General features: G+C 43.5%; 1 protein-coding gene and 1 long non-coding RNA gene across 10 annotated transcripts in view; both read left to right on the top strand.

Moving 5' to 3' along the window:
* pcdh1b (protocadherin 1b) overlaps nt 1-5,815 on the top strand; it is a 136,267-nt gene extending 130,452 nt beyond the window's left edge. For 6 of the 7 annotated variants that reach the window (XM_023811508.2, XM_023811509.2, XM_023811507.2 and 3 more), the window contains 3 exons: nt 10-54; nt 978-1,044; nt 4,646-5,815. In XM_023811508.2, coding sequence (XP_023667276.2) covers nt 10-54; nt 978-1,044; nt 4,646-4,659 — 126 coding nt within the window. In that variant the 3' untranslated portion in view covers nt 4,660-5,815. Of the gene's footprint in view, nt 1-9; nt 55-977 lie in introns of all 7 variants that reach the window. The other variant, XM_023811512.2, reaches the window with a different exon arrangement.
* Nucleotides 5,816-17,656: 11,841 nt separating this feature from the next.
* On the top strand, nt 17,657-20,642 carry LOC111843709 (uncharacterized). 3 transcript variants are annotated; one of them, XR_002838234.2, is made up of 4 exons: nt 17,657-17,811; nt 19,135-19,361; nt 19,844-19,947; nt 20,551-20,642. It is a non-coding gene; the product is annotated as an uncharacterized lncRNA (long non-coding RNA). The 3 variants fall into 3 exon arrangements; XR_002838236.2 differs by lacking the exon at nt 19,135-19,361 and having other exon boundaries at nt 17,671-17,811; nt 19,851-19,947; XR_002838233.2 differs by lacking the exon at nt 19,135-19,361 and having other exon boundaries at nt 17,671-17,811.
* Nucleotides 20,643-21,576: the final 934 nt, after the last annotated feature.

Here is a 21,576-nt window from a genome sequence, read left to right as displayed (position 1 = left end):
TTATTTTAGGAGCACGTTCTGCCAGAAACAGGAACTTCAAAGGTACATTTTAAGGTATAGTGCTGCAACCAATGTCATGTGACTGAACCTGTTCCTTCCCTGTACCTTGTTCACCCAGAAGCGACCTCTTCGCTGATACACCTAGAAGCCTCTCACAGTACTGTAAATAATTGGGTGGTGGGCTTTTGACTATAGGACCTTAATATTTTATTTTAGCTGTAAAAAATAACAATAATTACAAAAAAAAACTTCAGAACCTCTTTTTTATAGACATTATTGATACATGACAACATGGAACCCTTGTTGTTGGGTCTTTGTTTCCCACTGCGGGGAGGACAGGAAGTCACAGAAGCGCACGGACAACACTTATCCCGTGGTATCATGTACAGAACTGAGCGGAATATCTGCCACATTTCTTCTTATGCTCAGCCTCAGACGAAAAGGGACTGAACAATATAAACAAACAAAAAAAAACTCATCGCGAGCAGAGTGAAGTGTCTGCATTCGGAGGGATTCTTTGCTCCACCCGCTTCGACGCAGACTGGCATCTTCGTTCACGCGTCACTGCCTCCTCAACGGGGCCGCATCGTCATAGAGACCTCACTGCCAGGCACAGATGAGATGTGCCTCTGCGGCTGGTATTAACTTTCATCCGGTCCTTGGGAGGGACAGTGAAAGTGACTCGTGAAAGTCACTGCGAGTCTGAGTGGCAGCCTCCTAAACACTAGGGCGGCGACTTGGTCAGTTGCGGGAGGGGAGGGGGTGACGACACAGGGAGAGACCATGGCTCACGGTTCACCAATCCTCTCTAGTGTGCCTGTGTGTCCACCATTGTTTCCTCAGTTCAGACAGACAGCTTGGGTTAACAACACACCCTGAAAGTCAGGTCTGAGCTGTAGTGACTGGTCTCAAAGTTAATTGTGGACCAAAACTCATTCCTGTTGTTTTTTTTCCTTTCTTATTCCCGATGGCCCCAGTGGGGTAGGTTTGACTGTAAGGATCTCCAGGTCTCCAAAGGCATAGATCACAGCAGGGGCGCACTAGGTAAGAAATGAGAAGGTGCCCGATAGCCGGGGCCAGGTGTCCGACTCTGAAGCTCTTCCTCCTGTGGTCTGCTGTCACCAGACCCACCTGGCATTGGCGAGGTGTAGGCAGCAGGGCGGCTCCTCCTCCTTAAGGAGAGCACATGCTTCCCCGCTTCATGCAGGACTGGTGTGGCGATATGGCACTAATTACACCTCTGGGGTCTCTTCATTAATGGTGATAATTTCACATCTGAAATGGGGAAGGGTTTGTGATCTAAAGGTAATTTTTGAGTGATTTATTAATAGCTGGTGGCAGTGATGGAGTTTCACTTGTGGCAAAAAGTGTCAGCCACAATGGGGTTAATGGAAGCTAAAGAAAAAACCCCTGTCTGCCTCTTCGCCACTCCGGTACGCCATGTATGCTCCCCTTCCCTCTCCGCAGCATGCCTGCTGCATGGAGCAGGAAGTCAGTCCTGGTCTAAGCCTGTCATCATGTCTGCTGCCATCATTTCCTGTTCCTTATTTGCACTGTGTTTTCACTGTTTCGATCAGATGAGGTGGTGAACAGGCTGCCTCTCATGTGTTTATTTAATATGTTGTTGTTTTTTTTTCCTGGTGCCTCAAATGGGACTCGTCAGTAGGAAATAATGGCCCTGTTGGACGTTTTGTGCAATAGCAGCGCCCCGTAACGCAGTGCGACGCTCTGCATCTCGGGTGGCAGCTGTGGATGCCGACAGGCGGACGTGGTCACACCTCATCCCAGGCTGGGTGTACGATAAACAGCGCTGGGAACTGCCAGTGAGCGGCGAGCCTTTCACTCGGGAGCTCTGTCACAATCGGGGAGGGAGGGTTGACACTTTGACAGCGTCTCCCAAAGCTGTCCAGCTCTGGGCGAATATCCTGGGGGAGATTCTGATCCTTCACTTGGGGGCTGGGGTGCAGCACACGGTAAAGGAGCTCGGACGCAGTATGTGACATGGAGGAGTGAGTCTCAGAGCACTGCTCAGAGGGGATCACAGACAGAGCATCATATCCCCCCCCTCACATGAGAAGGACAAAGACAGGGCAACCCTCATACAAAACAGGGAGAAAAGGTATCACACCACCCCCACCCCCCTCCAAAGAAATGAAGAATACGTAATTCATAACAAATGTTCAAAATTCACTTTTTGGAGGTAAAATTAAAATGATAATTTGACTGGAGTCCAAAGGTGTATTTTCACAAGAACGACAATCAGTTAAAATGAGCTAATTAAATGCATGGAGATGAGAAAGGTAAAAAAAGCCATTTCCTAACCGTGGTAAAATGTGGTTAAAACAGCGTGATCTGCTGTAATTGCATTTCAGCCCGGTCCAGCCAGAACGGCTCTGCTGACTCGCCTTGGCCCTCGGTCTCTCCGCGGGGTTCCTGTGCCGAGCCCCGGTCATCCCTTATCCTGGACGGGAGCCACTGGGCCAAGCCATGTTACATGCAGCGGCTGTAAAAGCCATGTGACCGTTAGCGTGTGGCAACCAAGGGGGTGGGGTGGGGGGGAGCTGTGCGTACCTTCAGAATGAGGGGGTGGGGGTGCGGAGAGTTCAGTGTTGCGTGCTGTCAGGAGCTCATCGCTTGCGACATACAGACAGATGGAGCAGAGTGCTCGAGGTTTCACAATCTCACCGGTGGAACACGGCCAGTATGACTCTGGTGACAGTAATCAGCAGCCCAGTGACATGTTCCGAGCTCAGCTTTTATTTAAAAGTGTGAACTCCATGACTCCCTCTCATTTTTGCATTTATGCTGCAGCTTGGCTGGTGGGCTGCCGATGCCGCTGTCAGAATTGATTTTGTTTTTTTTTCCAAAGGGGGGCGGGGACTGGGGGCATGCCATTACCTCCCCATTAATCGACAGGCGGCTTACGGGATGAGGTGTGTGGATGAGGGCGCTGTGTAAGGGGGAGGGAATCGTGTTCCTGTTGCACACTGTTTCTTTGTAAATTTCAATCTGATTATCTATGAAATGTTTATGAGAAATTGGAAGCTTTAAAAATGATGGAGTCTCTTCGTGCTACTTTTAACACACACTTTTGTTTATGTTTTTGTGGACGCTCTGATCCTTGTTTGAGAATGGGGGGGGGTGGGGTAATACAAGGCTGCTTGTATACCATTTGGCCTCTCCGGTGCTCCAGTAAAACCTACGAGTCATTTTTCATACTGACAAGGTCTCTGCTCTTGGCTCCTGTACTATGGCTTTGAAAAAAACTCGCTCTATCCTGCTTATCTGGCCCCTAAACCTTGGGATAGTATGCCCACAGCAGTATGCCCACAGAAGCATTCTCAAAGTTGACACAGCTGATCAATATGCAGAAAAGCCAAGGAAAGTACTTCCAATTGTGAACTCTGTAAGGAATTACCAAGCAGGATCCATTCTGAGTGTGTTTGGCCGTCATTAACCCCTCTTGCCCCTTATGCACCCTACTGGTTGCATATTAGGTCAGAGTGAAACAGCCCTCACCGTAACAGAAAGGAGGTGCTTCTGCCAGATATAAAAGGAAGACAAAGACCTTGGTTGTGGTTGTGAGTCTAAATCAAAACTTCTCATATCTGAAAGTACTATGAGGTATTCAGCAAAGACAGACCCAGCAAGGACATAGATGTTCAGGAGCAGTTTCTGGCCAAACAATGATGTGAAACTGCTTATAACACAGCCCTCAATAATCACTGCCCATGTGCATATTACTCAGAAACAATATTCATTTGGCATGGCAGGGATAGTGATAAATCTGCACTAGTCTGTTGCTACATATTCCATTGGCAGTGAAATGTCACGTAAACTCTCCAAAAACTCTTTAACTTGATTAAAGGACTTGACTACTTGTGAGCAAAACAATATTCATAACCGCAATCGTTATTTTCCTACACCTCAAAAAAAATTATATTTGCAGTATGACAAATACACACACATGCGCACACATTTTTTGAGCATTTCAGAAATACTAGATTTCCTTAAAGGGGTAGTGACATAGATACAGAAGGTTTGGTATTTTAGTTGTCACTCAAAATATGTTGATGTTACCTGTTTTTGGTTCTACAGATGTGCAGTTATTCAGTTGAGAAATCAGCAATGATCGAGTTGACTGTGACCCAACCTGATAATCCAGTTGTTAGTCTTTGCTGGAGAAAATGTTAATCAGCCAATCAGGGAAGATGCCTGCATCCTGACTGTTTACTTTTTACCCCCACCCCCCGAAAAAAAAACCGTATATTTAAATTTCGTGTTGAATGTAGTGTGAATAGCCTCCCACATTCCCCAGTTAGTTGCATTTTCTTCAGTGTAACAATTAGATATGCATAAGAATCCCCCCCCCCCAAAAAAAAAAGTAGTTTACGCACCAGAGAATACAAAGAACTGCAGCGTATGTATATACATGTAATGAAGGGAATTTTGCAGCACATATAGATTTTAGTGGGATCTGGGCTTGCGGCGCGTACAAAGAGCTTTGGCGAACTACCCCCCCCCCCCCCCCGGCACTTTTGTGTTGAATATCTGCATTGAGTCCAGCGTGGTCAGTGTCCCCCCTAAAGTCACGCCATACATTTTGCACTAGCAAACTCATATCTACCCTCATCTTCTCTGTCAGGACGCAATGTATGAAGTGAGAAGAATTGAAGTACCGACCAGGCTGAGTTTGCCGAGGCATACAAATGAAATAATAAGCCAAGCAAAAAACGAAAGACAATAGTAGGCTATCACAAGGCCTTAACAGGCTAATCCAGATGAAATAATTGTCCTAGTATAGCATGAAAAAGCCAGTTTTATAAATATATACATTCTTTTTGTTGGGTGTTGTTGTTGTTTTATTAATAGTAAAAATCCAACAGTGTTATAAACATATAAATGTAAATGGTCATTGTTTTTTTTACCAGAGATTTTGGATTGGGTTTGTAAAGTAATACAATATGTCCAAACGCGGCAGCCTGTTTCTTTACGATCCTTTCATTTTTTCTTGCGGAATTTTCTTATGAAATACACCTATTTGGTGGGTACCTACAGTTAATTTTTGCATTTAGGTTAAAAAATATAGCAAAGATTATATACGTATACACATACACACACGTAATTGACTTCGAGAGCTATATTGAATCTTAAGTGACGCTATAGCCAGGGGTAGTACGTGCAGACCGTTTCAATCCACATCAATCCACATCTGATCGTAATGGTAGACACTGAGGCTAGTGGGGGTTGATTCAAGTGTTCAATTGTTTATCTATGAAAAAATGAAACGAGTAATAAAGACAACAGCAGCCAACGAAAGTCTCTTTGCAGGAAGTACAAGTTTGTAGCCTAATTGTTGGTTATATTTATATAGGAAACATGCTTGTGATGCCTTGTTTTTTGTACAGTTTTATGTACATGCAAGTGTAGCTTTTTAAATCAGAATCCAACGGCAAATTAAAATTGTAAAATATTTTAAGATAGGGGTTGTTAGGGTGTGACTGGGTGGGTTCTTGCAACGTCAGTGTGGATGCAGCAGTCTAAGGCATTACTGTAGTTATTCACTGGCTTCTCGTCTATTTTGAGATTTTATCCTCTTTTATCGAGACCTTATTTTTTGCAGACCGTGCGCTTCGAGGGAAATGGGTTGTTTGTTAATTTGTTTTAATTCCCATTTGTTCTGTTTTATTCTGATCAGTATTCGCATGTTGGAAACTAATTGTGGTCTTTTATTTTTGCTGAGCAAATCAAAGTGAAAACACCTTGTAATTACTCCCTCCTTATAGCTTTACAATAAAAAAATAATAATTAAAAACTTTCGTGTTTATTACATGTCTCAGTACACACACACACACAATTCTTTTTATGTATTTTAAATGGGCCCAAATGAAAACGAATCGTAAAAACTCGTCAAAGGCACCCTGGATAGGACGTCCTGACCTATTTCTGTTATGCTTACAGGGCTTCACCAATTTGAAATAAACGCATTTTATTTTAAATGACAAAATTCATTTGAAGCCGATGGAATCTGACGTGTGTTCTGGGGTCTGTTCACCTCTAGGCGTGCCATTCCCTAATAGCTGTGAATACACAGAATGTATGTCTGTTGTGTAAGAAGAAGAGGCAAAAAAACTTAATATGCCGTAAGTACATAACCAAAGGGAACACATCTAACAAACTATATAGTGATGTTCACTCGTTTGGACGGTCGGAACTGTGCTCCACCGGGCCGGAATGAGCTGTGATGATCGCTGCTGTGTTTGACAGGGAGAATTAATCTCGTGAAGTAAGTATATGCTTCTGTAAATGATAAATCAAACAACAAGATTCATTTCCCATTTTCTTTATTATTGGTGGCTGGACGGATTAATCTCCAGCTCCAGAATAAAAAGAGATAAGAAAAAATACGGACAAAACATTCTACCGTTCATATCTGAATATGGAGGATATTTCAGCCTCTCGTTTCATGTTTTATAAACATTGTTTAAGCGCGGAGGATTGCTGCCAGAATAAAACGAGAATTGGGTCAACTCGGCCTTGTTTGCTCAAACGCGTAAGACGCCTGTTTCTCATTGGTCGAATTAATCCAATTGAGTTTATCTAATTTCTTTTAGGTCAATGCATCAAAAATGGAAGGTGCGAATTTCAGTTAAAAAAAAAGAAAAACTTTCGCGCTACTTTATATGTTTTAAAAACCTGCATAACATGAGGTCGAAAAACTAAGAAACGTGGACGCATAGCCTACATTCGGTGATCGGAAATGCCATTTGAAGGCGAGATATTGTAGCACCGGTGTTCTGTCGCTATATGCTGCCTTGTCGAAAAATGCTACCGTAGTGCTAATCGATAGCCCTAACCCTAGCTCTTACCCTAACCTCCCCAAACCCCCTAAGACCCTAACCCTAACCCTAACCCCTAAAACCTAACCCTAATCCCAAAACGGTGGAGCTGCACATGCGCAGAAAGGCTCGATAGCACGTCTCGATAGGTAGGATTTTATGACAGAACACCTGCAGCCCCCCGCGCGATGCCTCGGTCCGCCCGACGTCACAATATGTTTGGTCTTGTTAAATAATAATAATAATAATACTTCAAAACTTATCTTTGCAGGTCTGCCAACTTTGATCAACTGGCTGGAGTGAGATTTTCATTTCGAGACATCATTTCGTTTATGTAACAGTTTTATTACCTTGTAAATAGTCTGTAAAGTTTGCAAACTACCCCGATGATTTTGATGTCGCTAATTTTAGATTTATAATGGAATGATAGAGATTTGCCGTAAGATTTCTTGCTTGAGAAGTCAGAATTTGTCACGCCAGATGCGTGAGAGTTGAAAACCCTGCCTTTGGATTATAAGGAGGAAGATCGAGACCCTGGGGTGACCGAATACATAACGGCAATGACTCCTCGTCTCCATTTACGCCCATAACGCCGGCTGAGCCTAATGAACACCATAATAATTGCTCCTATAAAACGATTATGGACAAGCGCTTGATGCGGAACGCAGATGGGGAAGCGGACTCTCTTTCCAGCTTACATTTACCCCCCAAGAACGAAATATGAGCCGGGGTACAGTTTCGGTTGCTTTTCGTCTCTAAGACCATATCCAGGATCTGCTTGTCCTAAATCAAACGTAACATAAGCCGGGGTATTTAACTACATTATTCAGTTTCTCCATAGGCCCAGCACATCACACGTTATATGATTATTATATGTACGATTTCGCATGTTTTCTCTTTGAAGCCTGCATATATTTATATGTGATTAAACTGCTTTGGATATGGGCACATCAGACTATCACAGCTCTACCTAAACCAGAAACCGCTAGTTAAATTGAAATCAGTCTCTTTCACTGAATCCCTCGCGTTTTGTCACATCTTGAAGGTCCAGTTTTCCTGACCAATGAATGATTAGGTAAGTAGAATCTATGAAAACAAAAAACAAACGTTTTTATTAATGCCGTTTAAGCTATGCTAAAAGCTCTACTGGCACTTAGGATAAATGCAGACAGTCTTGTTAGAAATGCCAGCTATATGCTTGATAACAGCTCCCCTGTTTTGTAAGTGTCTGTGTGTCTTCATTAATTGATTCCCCTGGGATCGGTGGCCTTTAAGATCATTATGATGATTCCCCGGTTAAGGAGACTACTCAGTTGACGGATGCATCCTAGCAGTTCCTTAACCCCATGGAATTATTGTGGTCCTCGATACTGAAAGGTAGGCGTGCCGTCACTGCTGGGCCTCATGGAAACGCCAAGTTGCGGCTGTTTCAATAGTCAGTATTGGATATGAATAAATAACCCGTCTAATGGCAGTCATGAAATAAATAAAGAAAATGTGTCGCGACGGCTGGCGAGATTCTGATGACAACGGGCAGATTTGTGATGAAGCAATGGGAAATAAAATGCCTTAAAACCGCTGATGGCTCTTATGGGGGTGGCTGTAGACCGCGTGGGGGGGGGGGGGGGGGATACAAACGCCCCCCATCTGAGTTCCGTGAGAAAGTCTAAATGCAGTCTTGGCTCTTTTAAAAGGAGCGTGTTTAACTTTGGCACCGCTCTCCTGTCTGAGGAAGCGAATGCGGAGCGAAAAAATAAATCAATTTCAGCTCATTGTGTGGGGTGCCTTCCATTTTTAGGAATGGTGCACAGGAGTTGCCGAAAACTTTTTGTCCCATTTTGATCGTTTTATGTATTGAATAAATTTTTGCGCAATATATTTTCGTTGCAATATGAGCTCATTCCTTCAGGATTGTCGGTTCGCACTGGCTCTGGGTCTCTGTTTTCTCCACACGTTTATACTGGTTACCTTCTGCAGTCCCAAAGTTTGCGATTTAGGTGAATTGCTGTCTAATGCATTTTAGTGAGTTTGCCATATAATGGAGTGGCATCCCATTGATGGTGTTACCCTTCATTGTGGTCTACGCTTCCTGGAATAGGCTTTATGATCTTCGTTATACTGCACCAGATAAGCGCATGGAAAAGGGATGGATGGGTATTTATGCAGTACCATGACAGTTCCTCAGGGATCCTTCTATATGACACATATAGTATTAGCAGAGTCCTCCATTTGTGAGCATGTTCTCTGTGTCTGTGCCATTGTGTTTGTGCATCGGCGTCTGTTCCCAACACGCCGTCACGGATAGCCAAGGTCGCACGCTGCGGTCGGGCTTGTATCCGCACTGATTGTTGTGTTAAGTCAGATTACTTGTATTTGCTTATCGTATTTATAGCCGATATGTACTTGGACGTGACACTCTGGATATCCAGATTTGTGTCGTCGTCCTCCTTTGTGTTTCTCTAAATCGAGGCATGTTGACCAGCCGAGGAAAAGAGAATGAAGCGAAAGAACAGCAATTAAACTGTCATGTATTCAATACAGAAGCAATCTTACTCTGAGTGAAATGCAGTGGGTGTGATGGTAAATGGGAGATACAGTGGGGAGTTTGGATGTGAGGTCAGCCTCACCTGTCTTGTAGGATCTTTGTGCTCTCTGTAGGGCCCTACCCCACCTGCTGTGCGGTTCAGCAGTTAGACGCTGTGGTTGTGATCAGAAGGTTGCTGATTCAAATCAAGGGTTGGTAGAGACATTTCAGTTAGGCTCTTGAGCAAGGCCCTTAACCCTCAATTGTTCCAGGGACTGTCTCACCCTGCTTTAGCAAATAAATGAATAGATAGATAGATAGATAGATAGATAGATAGTAGCGGTATAACGAGATCTCGTGTTACGAAATCTCGCAATATTACAATATTAGATTTCTCGTCGGACTGAAAATTCACTGCAAATCAGCTGCTGTAAGCATGTCGGCGTCTGACTAAATTACTATTGTAGATGCCTCAGACACTTTTTAATCTTTTGTGTGGCAGTATTTTGGGTACCCGGCGGAAAATATAAAAGGCGAAAGGGTGACAGACAAAACACAAATCATCTGTAAGAATTGTAGTAAAGTAATGCCGTGCACAGCGGCTAACACTACTACTATGCAAAGCCATTTGCAGCACCATCATAGCTCTTTATTTAAATTCACTGCACCGGTGAAGAAAACATAAAAAAAATAACTTTTATGTTTGTTATTGGGTGCGTTCCACTTCATGTAGCCGCTTACAGCGCGGACTTAAAGCAATGCATTCTGGTCCTGACACAATGCATCATGGTTAGATTTTTATTGTACGCTGCCAAATGTCACCATGTGTCACCATGTCACATGGTACAAAACCCTTGCGAGAGCAAGACGACTTAAGACAGATCATGCAGCACCTCTCAGCCCCCCCAAGAGGGTCTAGCTGCAGATGCCTGTAGAGTGGAGCTCCACCGGAAATATGTCACCTCCACAGGAAACACATGATCTTTAGGGATGTAAAGTGGAGCTCCGGTTAGGGTTAAGGTTAGGGTTTATTCACTGTAACACAGAGTTGAGGTCTCGTGTTTCCTGTGGAGGTGACATATTTCTGATGGAGCTCCAATCTACAGGCGTCTCTCTCAGCCTGCATTTCCACGGACTTGAGAGCCCAGTGGGAACCAGGTGACAACACTGCGTCCATGTCACAAACCACGCCCACTTTCCGGCATTATCTTTATTTTGCTTTGCCTTGGTTACTCCGCCTACCTCTCAAGACGACACGGGTGCTTCATCCAGACCAGCAAATGTTTGGTGCCGGTTCAGAGCCGATTTTGCGGCACTGGTGCCATTATTTTTTTCGGTGGAAAAACGTGGCACTGGTTCCAAATTGGGGATCGGCACCGGAACAGCATCGGCACCTTTGCAGTGGAAAAGGGGTATCAGCCGGCTGCACAAACTGGAACCGCCTCCATGACGACACAACTTTGCCCTTATTGGCTGAAGATTTTAGTCACACACATGACGTTTGTATCCCAGGAAGTTCCGATGTGTTATCTGCTATTTCTCCCGAATATCACCTAAAGCAGTGAGAACTGGTTTTCAGTTAATTTACCTGGTAAAATAAAGTTTAAATAAATGACATAACTGCTGTAATAGTACACATAATATAGTTGTTTATTTATTGTTAGTTACTGTAATGTTGCGCTGCTTTATTTGTTTATTTGCACACCTATTCCAGAGTCCACCTGCTGTTTCTTTTGGTTTTTGTCTTATTTTACATACATAACACAGTAATATGTATCATACATCGAAGCACCCAGTAGCTATTTTTTGAGTCTGGTGAGGGAGGAGCAATGAGTGTTTGAGACATGTCTGATTTATATCCTCCTGCTGGGGCTTTTTTTCCATATGAAACAATAGGTCATGTTTCATATCTTCCATGTAGGCCGTACTCCAATAATTCAAACCTTGCACCTTTATGTTATGATAATGTGCCAAAGCACATGTGTGCTTATTATCTGTAGGCTACTGTTTTTTTTTCCTGTGCTGTTATCGTAACTTTGCTGTACGCTGTGATTTATACCCGTTGTTGTGTTTTGGTACAACAGCAGTATCAGTCTAGATGACACGAGCCCCAGGTAAATGAATAAAATATGAAAACGGATGTAAAGATCTTGTGAAATCGGGAGGCCTGTTTAGGAGGTGCATTCCCTGAGAGTCATGTGATCCTTCGTGAAGGCCAATATGAGGCATTCAGCTCCAAGAAGGGCACTTCGTCTAGGAAGAGAGCTCGTGGCAGAAACCCCTTTTTTCATTCACATGCAGAAGATAAATTGTTGGAGGTTTGTCACCCCCCCCCCCCCCCTTGGGTCTTTCCTGCTGCCCCCCCCCCCCCCCAAACAAACACACGCAGAGATCATCTGTGCCCAGAGGCTCCTCCTACATGTACCGGCTTGCTTTTCCGAGCCACGTTCATTAGCGCTTGGAAATTAGTTGCTTGAGTTTTGCATGTGAAATGAAGGGATGCTATTAGCATGAGACAGTGAGCCTGCGTACAGGAAATCAATGTCCGCCAAAGCCAGCTGAATGTGCGTGCCTATATTAGCCAAGAAACGATGCCGTATGTCTGTGTTATTTATTTCAGAATTTAATTATTGTTTCTGGGCTTGTGGATGAGACAATGGACAGATGTGGTGTCGATTCTGAATGGTTTAAGCCAGTGTTTCCCAATCTGGTGCTTGGGGACCCACAGCCAGCACACGCTTTTGCTCCCTCCGAGCTCCCTGCCAGACACCCTGCTTTCTCAAAAACAGATAAATGAATGAATGAAAAATGCACGTTGCTTTGGGTAAAAGTATCTCCTAAATAAAATGCAAAAAAAAATATATAATCAATCACAAATCAGTAGACGTGATCTTTCCTATGGATACAGGCCTATACAGGGAGCTGGGAGAGATCAAAAACATGAATTGTTTGTGGGTCCCCGAGGACCACATTGGATAACACTGGACTTTAAGAGATAGGTGGTTTGAAGTTACTGTTGACTGCTGGCTTCCCCAGGAAGCGTGGGAAGACTGTTAAGATGTGGTGAATGCCCCATCTGTGTTGTAGCACTGGTGTTGTACAAGGGTAGACTATGACATGAAGCAAGTAGTCACCTTTGCCACAAAGAAGGGCCCTACACACACCCTAGTATCTATTTGTCTATGCTGTAGAGGCAGGCAACCCTGGGTCTAAATCTGTAATAAGAGACCACAGTATTGACGTCCGAGGGGAATGCTTTAGCCCCCTCTGCCTTTTCCTTGTTAGTGGTTGAAGTTCTATGGGTCTGGATGAGGAGCACCGGTGGAAAAAGGGAAAGAGAGCGGTAGCTTCTACACCATGCCATCTGCTCCCTGCCTCACATGGGTGTGTCATCTTTGCTTCTCTGTCTGGAAACTGTACTTCCCCTCCACCCCAGAGAGGGCAATGCATTTGTTGACCATGCTTGCAGCCTCTTCAGGGGTGGGTGCCATTGTGACATCTGCCTATGTGATGTGAATTACTTTGGGGCATCTTGTCCATCTTGTCCATCGCTTGCCCAGTTTGGTCTTACTACAGAACCTGAGTTCAGTTGGTTTTCCCACTCTTCGTAGACCTAGGAGTCCACGCAAGCCCTGCAGGGTGGGGGATGTAAACTGGCTCAAGACAGCAATTAGTGCAATGCAGGTGGTTCTGTGCTCGGCTGGAACAAAGGCGTATAGAGACCAGGGCCCTTTTTAGGGCTGGAGTAGATGAACTCTCATCTCTAGGAGGTCTTTCCAATCCTCCTCCGTTCAATTCCTTTCATTTTCTTCATCTGGCGAGAATGGAATCAAGTCAACCTCTGCATACTTTGTTCGGTTATCCACAGTTGCCTTTGATTTCATCATCTCAGCTCAACCACAATGTAATAATACATGAGGCTCCTTCTTGATAGACAAGGGCTGTCGGGGAAAACCGTCAGATGCTTTGCCATGGATATTTGTAGCATGTTGTGCTGTGGGCAGCTAGTGTCCGAGGATGGGGGGGTGACTCCATCGTTTCTTATTGATGGGTGGCAAAGATGAAGATCCAGACAAAAATCGATGGCAGAGCGGTCTCTGGGGGCCACCCCACAGCGGCTGTCCAGTCGAACCATTTCTTTAGTTGGGAATAGACCCTGTTTCTAATAAGTGTCCTAGATTACCAGTTGTGCCGTTACCCTTTTTGCTTCGTAGCCGCTGCTGGCGACACGCCGACCAGTGGGCCGGGGACCCGACTTCAGATGTTAGATGATGTGGTGGGACCGGAGATCGATTGCACACGTGAGGCCAGGGGAGGAGGGCAGATTTACAGCAGACATGTGCGTCAGTTTTAATCGCGTCCCCTTGCATTACAGACGCGCCAGTTCGATATCTTATAAATATCTTCTGCTGACGTTTCATTAAAGCATCTGTATAACTCTTCGTAGTAAGCCAGAAAGGGAATCCGACCGAAGGGGAATAATGAGGCAGAAATGCCTTTGTTGCAGGAGTGGGACAATGAAGACGTGCAGGCGGAGCTGTATGGACTCCGATTATGCGGCTGGATTCATTATGGACTAAGGGGGGGGGTACATGTGGGAAGTAGGGGTCAGCTGTGTATTTCACTCTGGAGGAAAAATGCATTGTTTTCCCTTTTTTTGTCATTGCCATAGATCCGTCAAGATGGCGCTCCAAGAAGAACGAGCGCATTTGATGGTGGTCCGGAGTGATATTTGGATATGATGCATTACACTGCTGCAGGGATTCGGCAAATGCAAACGCTGTGTCCTTTTTTTGGCGTCATAATCGTATTTGCAGCCTGTTCTGTTTACAGCCCCTGACTTTTTTTTTTTAAAAAAAAAAAAAAAAAAACATGCATGTGAGAAGGACAATACCCAGTACCCAGAGTGCACTGCCCTTTTATGCATCTCCAGCACTGTCGCTGGGTCTTACGTAATCATGCACTGTCTGCCATCACCCTAGCCTGTCTTGTTCGTCTGTCTGTTGTTCGGGGGGACTACGTTGGAATTGGGGTCCGACTGGGGCCGGATGCCATCATTTGGTAATGGGGATGGGACAGAGTGTTTCTGCCTCCCGTGTGGCTGGCTGCTGAGCCCCAAAGCGGCAACCAGAGAAAAACACAGCGCCTCTCCGTTTCTGGCACCTGCTGCATGTTTTATTTATAAGCCCTAGGTTTGCGTCACTCCCGTGAAACGGACTATAGCGGGACAGTTAATCTCTGTCTGGACCGTTGAGGTAAACCGGGCTGAGCCATTACGTGTTTGTGTGTGTTAATTTTATGCAGAGTACTCTTTGTCACAGGTCAACAGGTCACAGGCGGAATGATATGGGTTTGTATACATATTACAAGATGTTCATTACTGGTGTGTATATCACACATATTCAACAGGAAATGTGTGTCTGCTTAGTCTGTTTATCAATCTATAGATAATAAGCTTTTCAGGAGGAAGGCAGTGGTTGCTGTAAGCTCACCTCTAAACATGTAAGGCACTTTCTTCCTGTTCTTCGAAGGTGTGGCTTCCGCTGGCGTGTTCTCAGAGCTATCGTCAGCACGGTGCGCTGCTCGGCCCGGAGACCATCGCTGGGGACCGCTGTATTTGGTCTGCTTTGCCTTGCTGGGAGGTGCCAGCATACTGCAGCACAGTAGCGCGCTAATGAGCTCCAATGCTATTAGCCAAATGAATATTACATTAGCTTCGCCACCATGAAATAATGTAAAATCAATTCACTCTCTTATTTGTAATCCATCCACCTGAAAACCACTAAGAACGCTGCGCAAATAGCTCATTTTCACATCCTTGACTCTCTGAGCCCGAGTCCAGATAATAACCTTAACTTGGTGCAGCGCATGATGCGTGAACTGCGTGGTAACGCGACCAAGGCGCAGTTTGGGCTGCGGCACTGCTTTGTCCTCCAGGGCGCTCCGGAACTTGTCGAAATACTTTTGCCATGGCTGGGCTCCTCTTGCCCGCAACAAAAAAACAGGAGCATACTGAAGATGCCTTAATGCCACCTGCTTCACAGGTGACGTGCCCCTGCTGACCCTGCTGGCAGATGGCCAACCAGTGCAAACACGCTGCCACAAACAGGGGCAACGTCAAGCGTCTGTCGCTGGTGGGCGGGGTGAACCTACATAATTAGCGTGTGTATCTGTGTGAGTCTGACGGTGATCAGGTTACGCCAGACTGTTCAGGTTTTACGACATGAGCCGCAAAGAGTCAGATCTGCATAGCCCTAGTCGAACGTTGCATTGTTTTGTACAGCCTGTTTTATTTATTCATTCATTATTGTCTCGTTTTTGTTATCTAATGTGTAAAGCCATTTAAAGTGTCAGACATTCACTTCATTGTATGTGTCCATATTTTGAAAAGTTCTCATTTAGCTACATCGCGTATGAAATGATACCCGGCGTGTCATAAGAACAGAAATTTACAAACAAGCTAGTTTGGGGAGAACTTAACTAATAGCTCAGAGTTGTTAAAATCTTATCTAGCTCTGATTTAAAGGAACCCAGGGTTTTAGACTGCACTACCTGAACAGGAAGACTATTCCATACTTTAACTACACGCTTTGTAAAGAAGTGTTTTCTCAAATTCAGATTCAAATGTTCTCTCGCTAATTTCCACCTATGGCCACGAGTTCTAGTATTTAAACTAATATTAAAGTAGCCATTTGGCTGAACAGCATCCAGACCTGTTAGAATCTTATATACCTGGATCATGTCCCCCCTTAGTCTCCTTTGCTCGAGGCTGAACAGATTCAGATCAGCTAACCTCTCCTCATAAGACATTCCTCTAAGACCAGGAATCATTCTTGTAGCCCTATGTTGAACCTTTTCCAAGGCAGCAATGTCCTTCTTAAAGTATGGTGACCAAACCTGCACACAATATTATAGGATTATATAACACAATATTATAGGATTATATAATTCCTTACCAAGGAATTATATAATCGTAGCATCACCTCCCTTGACTTAAACTCCACACACCTAGAGATGTAATCCAACATCCTATTGGCCTTTTTTATTTGCTTCCCCACATTAGCGAGAGTGGGACATGGAATCATCAACATACACATCAAAAATATGGTCGATAAATCTCACATCTGTCCAGTTTAATTTCCCTATGTGGGCCGTGTGTGATGGAAAGAGCATGTGGGAGATCCCGGCTCAGCCAGTGACGGCCTGAGTGATGGGCACTGCCCCCGTGCCAGCGGCCAAAGGGGGAGCTGTCTGCCCTCTCCTCACCCTGGGGATGTGATAAAACCTGAATGTGTCTCTGAGGTCATGAATTTGGCAAACCTGATTCTTATCTTCTGGTTTGTGAGAGTTAACACCGGAGTCCTGCAATTAATGAACCCAACTCGCTACATTATTGCTGACTTATCTTTATATTAGTAATACATTTGTAATACATGCCTGGCATTTTTATAAATATATATATAAGCTTACCACTTTTATATCATCAGTCCCCAGGTGGTGATAACGTTCTTTTTTGGATCTACGTAATGTCCCACAATTTTCGTGAAATCCCATAATTCATTTTGCACCGTGTGGCCTTTCGCATCATGTTAAATGTCTGATTAAAGATATATATAAAACTGAATACCCAAAAGTACATGCACTTTTTTGATAGAGGAAACTTTGACATACTTGAAATGCAGCTGAAAGATAATTCTACATATTATACGGGGATATACATGCTTAATATTGGAGAGGCAGAGTCCGATAATGTTAAAGACTCCTATTAGCCGTGAAGCTTTTTACAGTGCGAAATTACCTCTGCGGGGAATTCTGCTGAGGAGAGCGCGTTGTTCTGAGACCGACGTTATTAAAATAATTTAATACAAACATTACTTTCTGTCGACGTTAGAGGAGCGCTGTACGTTCGGTTTGGAATTCTCTCCCGCTGCTGACACCTATTGGAGTCAAAAGGAATTTCATAACGACAGGTGACTCCTTTTGGGGGGGAAGGGGCTTAAGTTAGCAGCTGCAATAAACAGTACTGGATGTTCACCACAAATGCTGAGAACCATGTGAGGATCAGCAGGGATGAGTTCATATTTGGTCATCCTAGTTCCTGTTAAAAGGAAATGTGTGTTTGGCTGCATACCAAGCAGCGCTTTGCAAACAACATGAACTTTCCCGATACCTAAAACAAGATGGCTTAACTTAAATTATACCGTGAATCCTCGGCTACTCCTTTCCGGGGGGGGGGTTTCACACGTGTTGGTGAACTGGGCGGTGTCGTGTGCGCGCAGGGGGGTCAGCGCACTGGGCGCTCGTCGTGTGCGCGCAGCTCGACTGCAGCTTCCCGCTTACAGACCTGCTCCGTGCACGTGAGCTCGCCGGGGCTCGTGGGTGCGACACCGCGGCGCTCGTGTAGCCGTGTCTTAGAATAGCTCGACCGTCATTATAAAAGAGCCCCAGGTGGGTACTGTTGAATAGAAAGTTTGTGGAAGAAATATGGATCCCTACATTTGTCTTTACGGTTAATGTTTAATGTGTTTAATACGGTTAATATTTCAGACCTCTTTCAGTCACGCTACCGTTACAGTTGTGTTAAAACCCAAATGGTATCTCTGTGGGTGCTGGGTATGTCCGTAGCTTTGCAATCTAACGAGAATCGGGGACTGGGATATTTTAAAAGATCCTGTTGGTGACCTTTTACTACGTATCGTTTCCTATGGAAGTTGTAATCATGTATGTTGTTTAAATAGAAATATATTAAACAGTGCTAAATGTTACAATGCAATATCAAATAAACAGGGTTGTCACCTCTCACGTGTCTGGCGTGACACCCGCTTCAAAACTCTTACAGCAAATCTATATTATTCCATTATAGACCTAAAATTAGCAACATAAAAATCGTTGGGGTTTGCAAATCCTACAGACTATATTTACAAGGTAATTAAACTCCTACATGCAGACTGTCTGGAATTAAAAATCTCACATCAGCCAGCTGACCGACGTTGGCAACCCTGCTCAACTTTTTGGCCATGACGCAGTTTCACCGTAAAAATGTGCTCCTTCTTTAATTATACTCTAACTAAGAATTATCGGTATTAAATAGTGCACGAAGCGAACCAGAAACGGCTGAATCAGCAGAAGGAAGGTGGGGAGGCCCACGTGATGGGCGACCAACCGCGCGCCTTCGGGATGGCCTGAGGATACTCGTGCAGCTGCCTCTACGGCAGGCCCGTGACGTCACGCGCCAAGGGCCCGACCTGAGGCCGACAGAAGTAACGCGGCTTCTGTTGGTTGCCCTGTCGGTGCTGAATTTAAAATGACATTATAATTTGCAGCACTTAACTTTATTACAATTGCAAACATTTAAATGCTTTTTTCTTTAAGGTAAACAAGCAAAGTCTGCACTCTAAACCTTAGATCATAACCATCTCAGTGAAATAAATTCTCCACAGATGATACTCAGATTCAAAGCTGAAGTCGTAATTGGATGAATCATATAAATACAAATGGTGCTTACTCTGTCTCTTTTTAATTGGCAAGTTAAAATGTTAGAAGTACAAAAGCGTTGAGATTTTTTTCAAAAAAAGCTTAATATTAAATTTATGTTGGTAGCCTTGTGTCAATACCGATTTGTGTTTTTCTAATGTAAAATGTAACATTTCTGATGCTCACAAAAATGAATACCACAGCATTTTCTAATTAAGGAAGTAATCTGTATACCAGAATTCACCGGTACATTTTTCATGAATTGTTCATCATGTCAGTTATTTTTTTTCATGGCAGAGTTTACACATCCCCCCCTGCATCCTGATTATTACTGATGGTCCTTCTGAGTCCTTATAGAAGGAAAGGCCCCAATGGTTCTGCAGATGACAAGGAACTTTCCTGAGACACGCTTATTCATTTAACTCACATTCTCAAGTGATTAGAAGAAGAGTTTCTACAATGTTCTACAGATATTTGATAATATTAATAAAAAGTATAACAATTGTTTGTCATAAAAATGACTGGTAAGTTTAAAATTTCAAGGCTGCTTTTTATTTGGAAAATCATCATTAAAAATGCTGTGTTCTTGTAATAATGGCTGTTTTTTACCTCACTAACACTGTTACTTTGTGTATAATGAAATTTTGTTTCTACAAATTGGGGCATAATTATGAATTGATGTCTCTTCATTTTGATCTGTTTGAACTTGCAAATACAAAACAAACATATTCATTGTCAAAGTCCACACTACTTTCTTTAGTGAATGCATTAATATTTGAAAGTGTAGTGTGCTGTATATGCAGTGATACTTAAAGTAATGCAGTATTTAATTGTGATTGTTGAACATTTCCATAAAAGAAGAAATTCTTGGTTAAATAAGTGGAAAAAAATTCAAAAATATTGCAAAAAAATGCATATTTTGGCTTAATTTTATTATTCTGTGATAATAGAAGATTGGTTTTCTCTGTGTTTTCTCTGTGCTTCTATACTTTCCTTCTTTACTGAGTTTGTAGAGCTGTGCCCTAAAGACGTGACCCTGCAGTCGGCTCCGTTTTTGAACCATAAAGAAATAGTTAAAAGCGGAGAGGCTGGAAAATCGTCTTTCTCCAAGTGAGTAACCCCTGGTGGTTGCTTCTCCGAGCCGAAATGAAAGCCCTGCTAATTAGAAATGTTAAAAATAGTTATGTAGTGTGGTGGATACAAGCCTTGGAGAGGGATGCAACCGAGGCTGACACAGTTTGCTCTCATGTGACCAGCCACGTTGCATCTGGCGCCGACGGACAGTTGTGTACCTCTTTACAGCTGCAGCATGGTGCCCAGCTGTTCAATACAATTACAAAGAACCAGTGGTAGACATCCCAGGTACAGAAAGTAAATATCCAGACCAAGATCTTGTTTCAAACAGCCAGGTGAGTATAAAGAGACAGTCAAAGTACTGAACTTGTTGGTTGAAACAAAGTCCTGGTTTGGATTTTTGCTTTCTGGACCTGAAATGTCCACCTCTCCATAACATCATTGTTTCACGTTAACTGTAAGGCAGACTATTAAAGGTGCTCGCTTCTCTTTAATTTAGTTTTGAAATCTCTTATCTGACATTTTTATCTGTGCAGTGTTTTCAAAATACCTATAACCGTTACCAATTGATTCTTCATTAAATAACTAGTCCCTTTATACGTTAATCATTATTCATTCAGTAATAAACCTTCTTTTCAGTTGGTGTCTGGGTCCCAATCCAGTCCAAGCCTGGATCCTGGATCCAGCCTGGGTCTCCTATAGAACCAGTTACCCTCCTCCAATCATCCTCAGGTAAATACCGGTTGTTTATCTGTTCATTGTGAGGTGTTGTGGGTTCTGCTTTGTATTGAGCGGCTCTCCTCATTGTTACTATGGATAATTTATCCTCCATTCACTGATCTACTGCCTGTAACTCATTACCTGTCTTTTTGGCTACGAGTATGGATTACTAAATAATAAAAAAGCATTTGGACCTCCAATTGATTTATATCTAGTATGCCATTGGCCATGGCAACCCATCCAGGGTGACCCCAGCCTTGTCCTCTCTGCTGCCTGGGATAGGCTGCAGACCCCCCATGACCCTGCCCTGGATGACCAATTAGAAGATGGCAGAACAGACCGCCATTTCATTAGAAACTTTGAAGAAATTATGTCAGCTGATTATTAGTCAATAATTACATTTGCAATTAATTTTTAATTTTTAAAAAAAATGTATACTAATGGTGTAATGGTTCTGAGACTGAAACCACGAAACAAACATTCTAACTCTGGAAGACTGAATACCCCCCCAACATCAGCAGCTGTCACAGCTGCAGGTGTAGCCTGTTGGGCTCTTATTGCGCTACTAATGTTACAAAATTAATTATTATTATTATTATTATTATTATTATTATTTATTATTATATTTAAAGTTATGGCAAACTATATTTTGTAAATATTACCCATTATGCCTATTGCATTGTATTCTAACTGTGTGTCACGTGACTGTTTTGGTCCAGTCGTGACTGAGTGATCATGCGGTAAAAGTATGGCTAGTTTTGTTAGCTCAAGATAATTTTTTTCTTATTCACCCCCCGCACTTCCCCCCACCACCACCAAAAAAAAAACTGAATCACGACTCAACATTGAGATCTGGACCGAAATGCGGAACCATTACACCACTAATGTGCATGGAGATGCTTTGGGTTGTTTGTCCCTGGTCTGCTGTTCAGATCTTCTGCATCA

This window comes from Paramormyrops kingsleyae, chromosome 10 (genome assembly GCF_048594095.1).
Source record: "Paramormyrops kingsleyae isolate MSU_618 chromosome 10, PKINGS_0.4, whole genome shotgun sequence".
Taxonomy (NCBI): Eukaryota; Metazoa; Chordata; class Actinopteri; order Osteoglossiformes; family Mormyridae; genus Paramormyrops; species Paramormyrops kingsleyae.
Note: the sequence above shows the minus strand (reverse complement) of the source record. Positions and strands in the feature narration are given on the sequence as shown.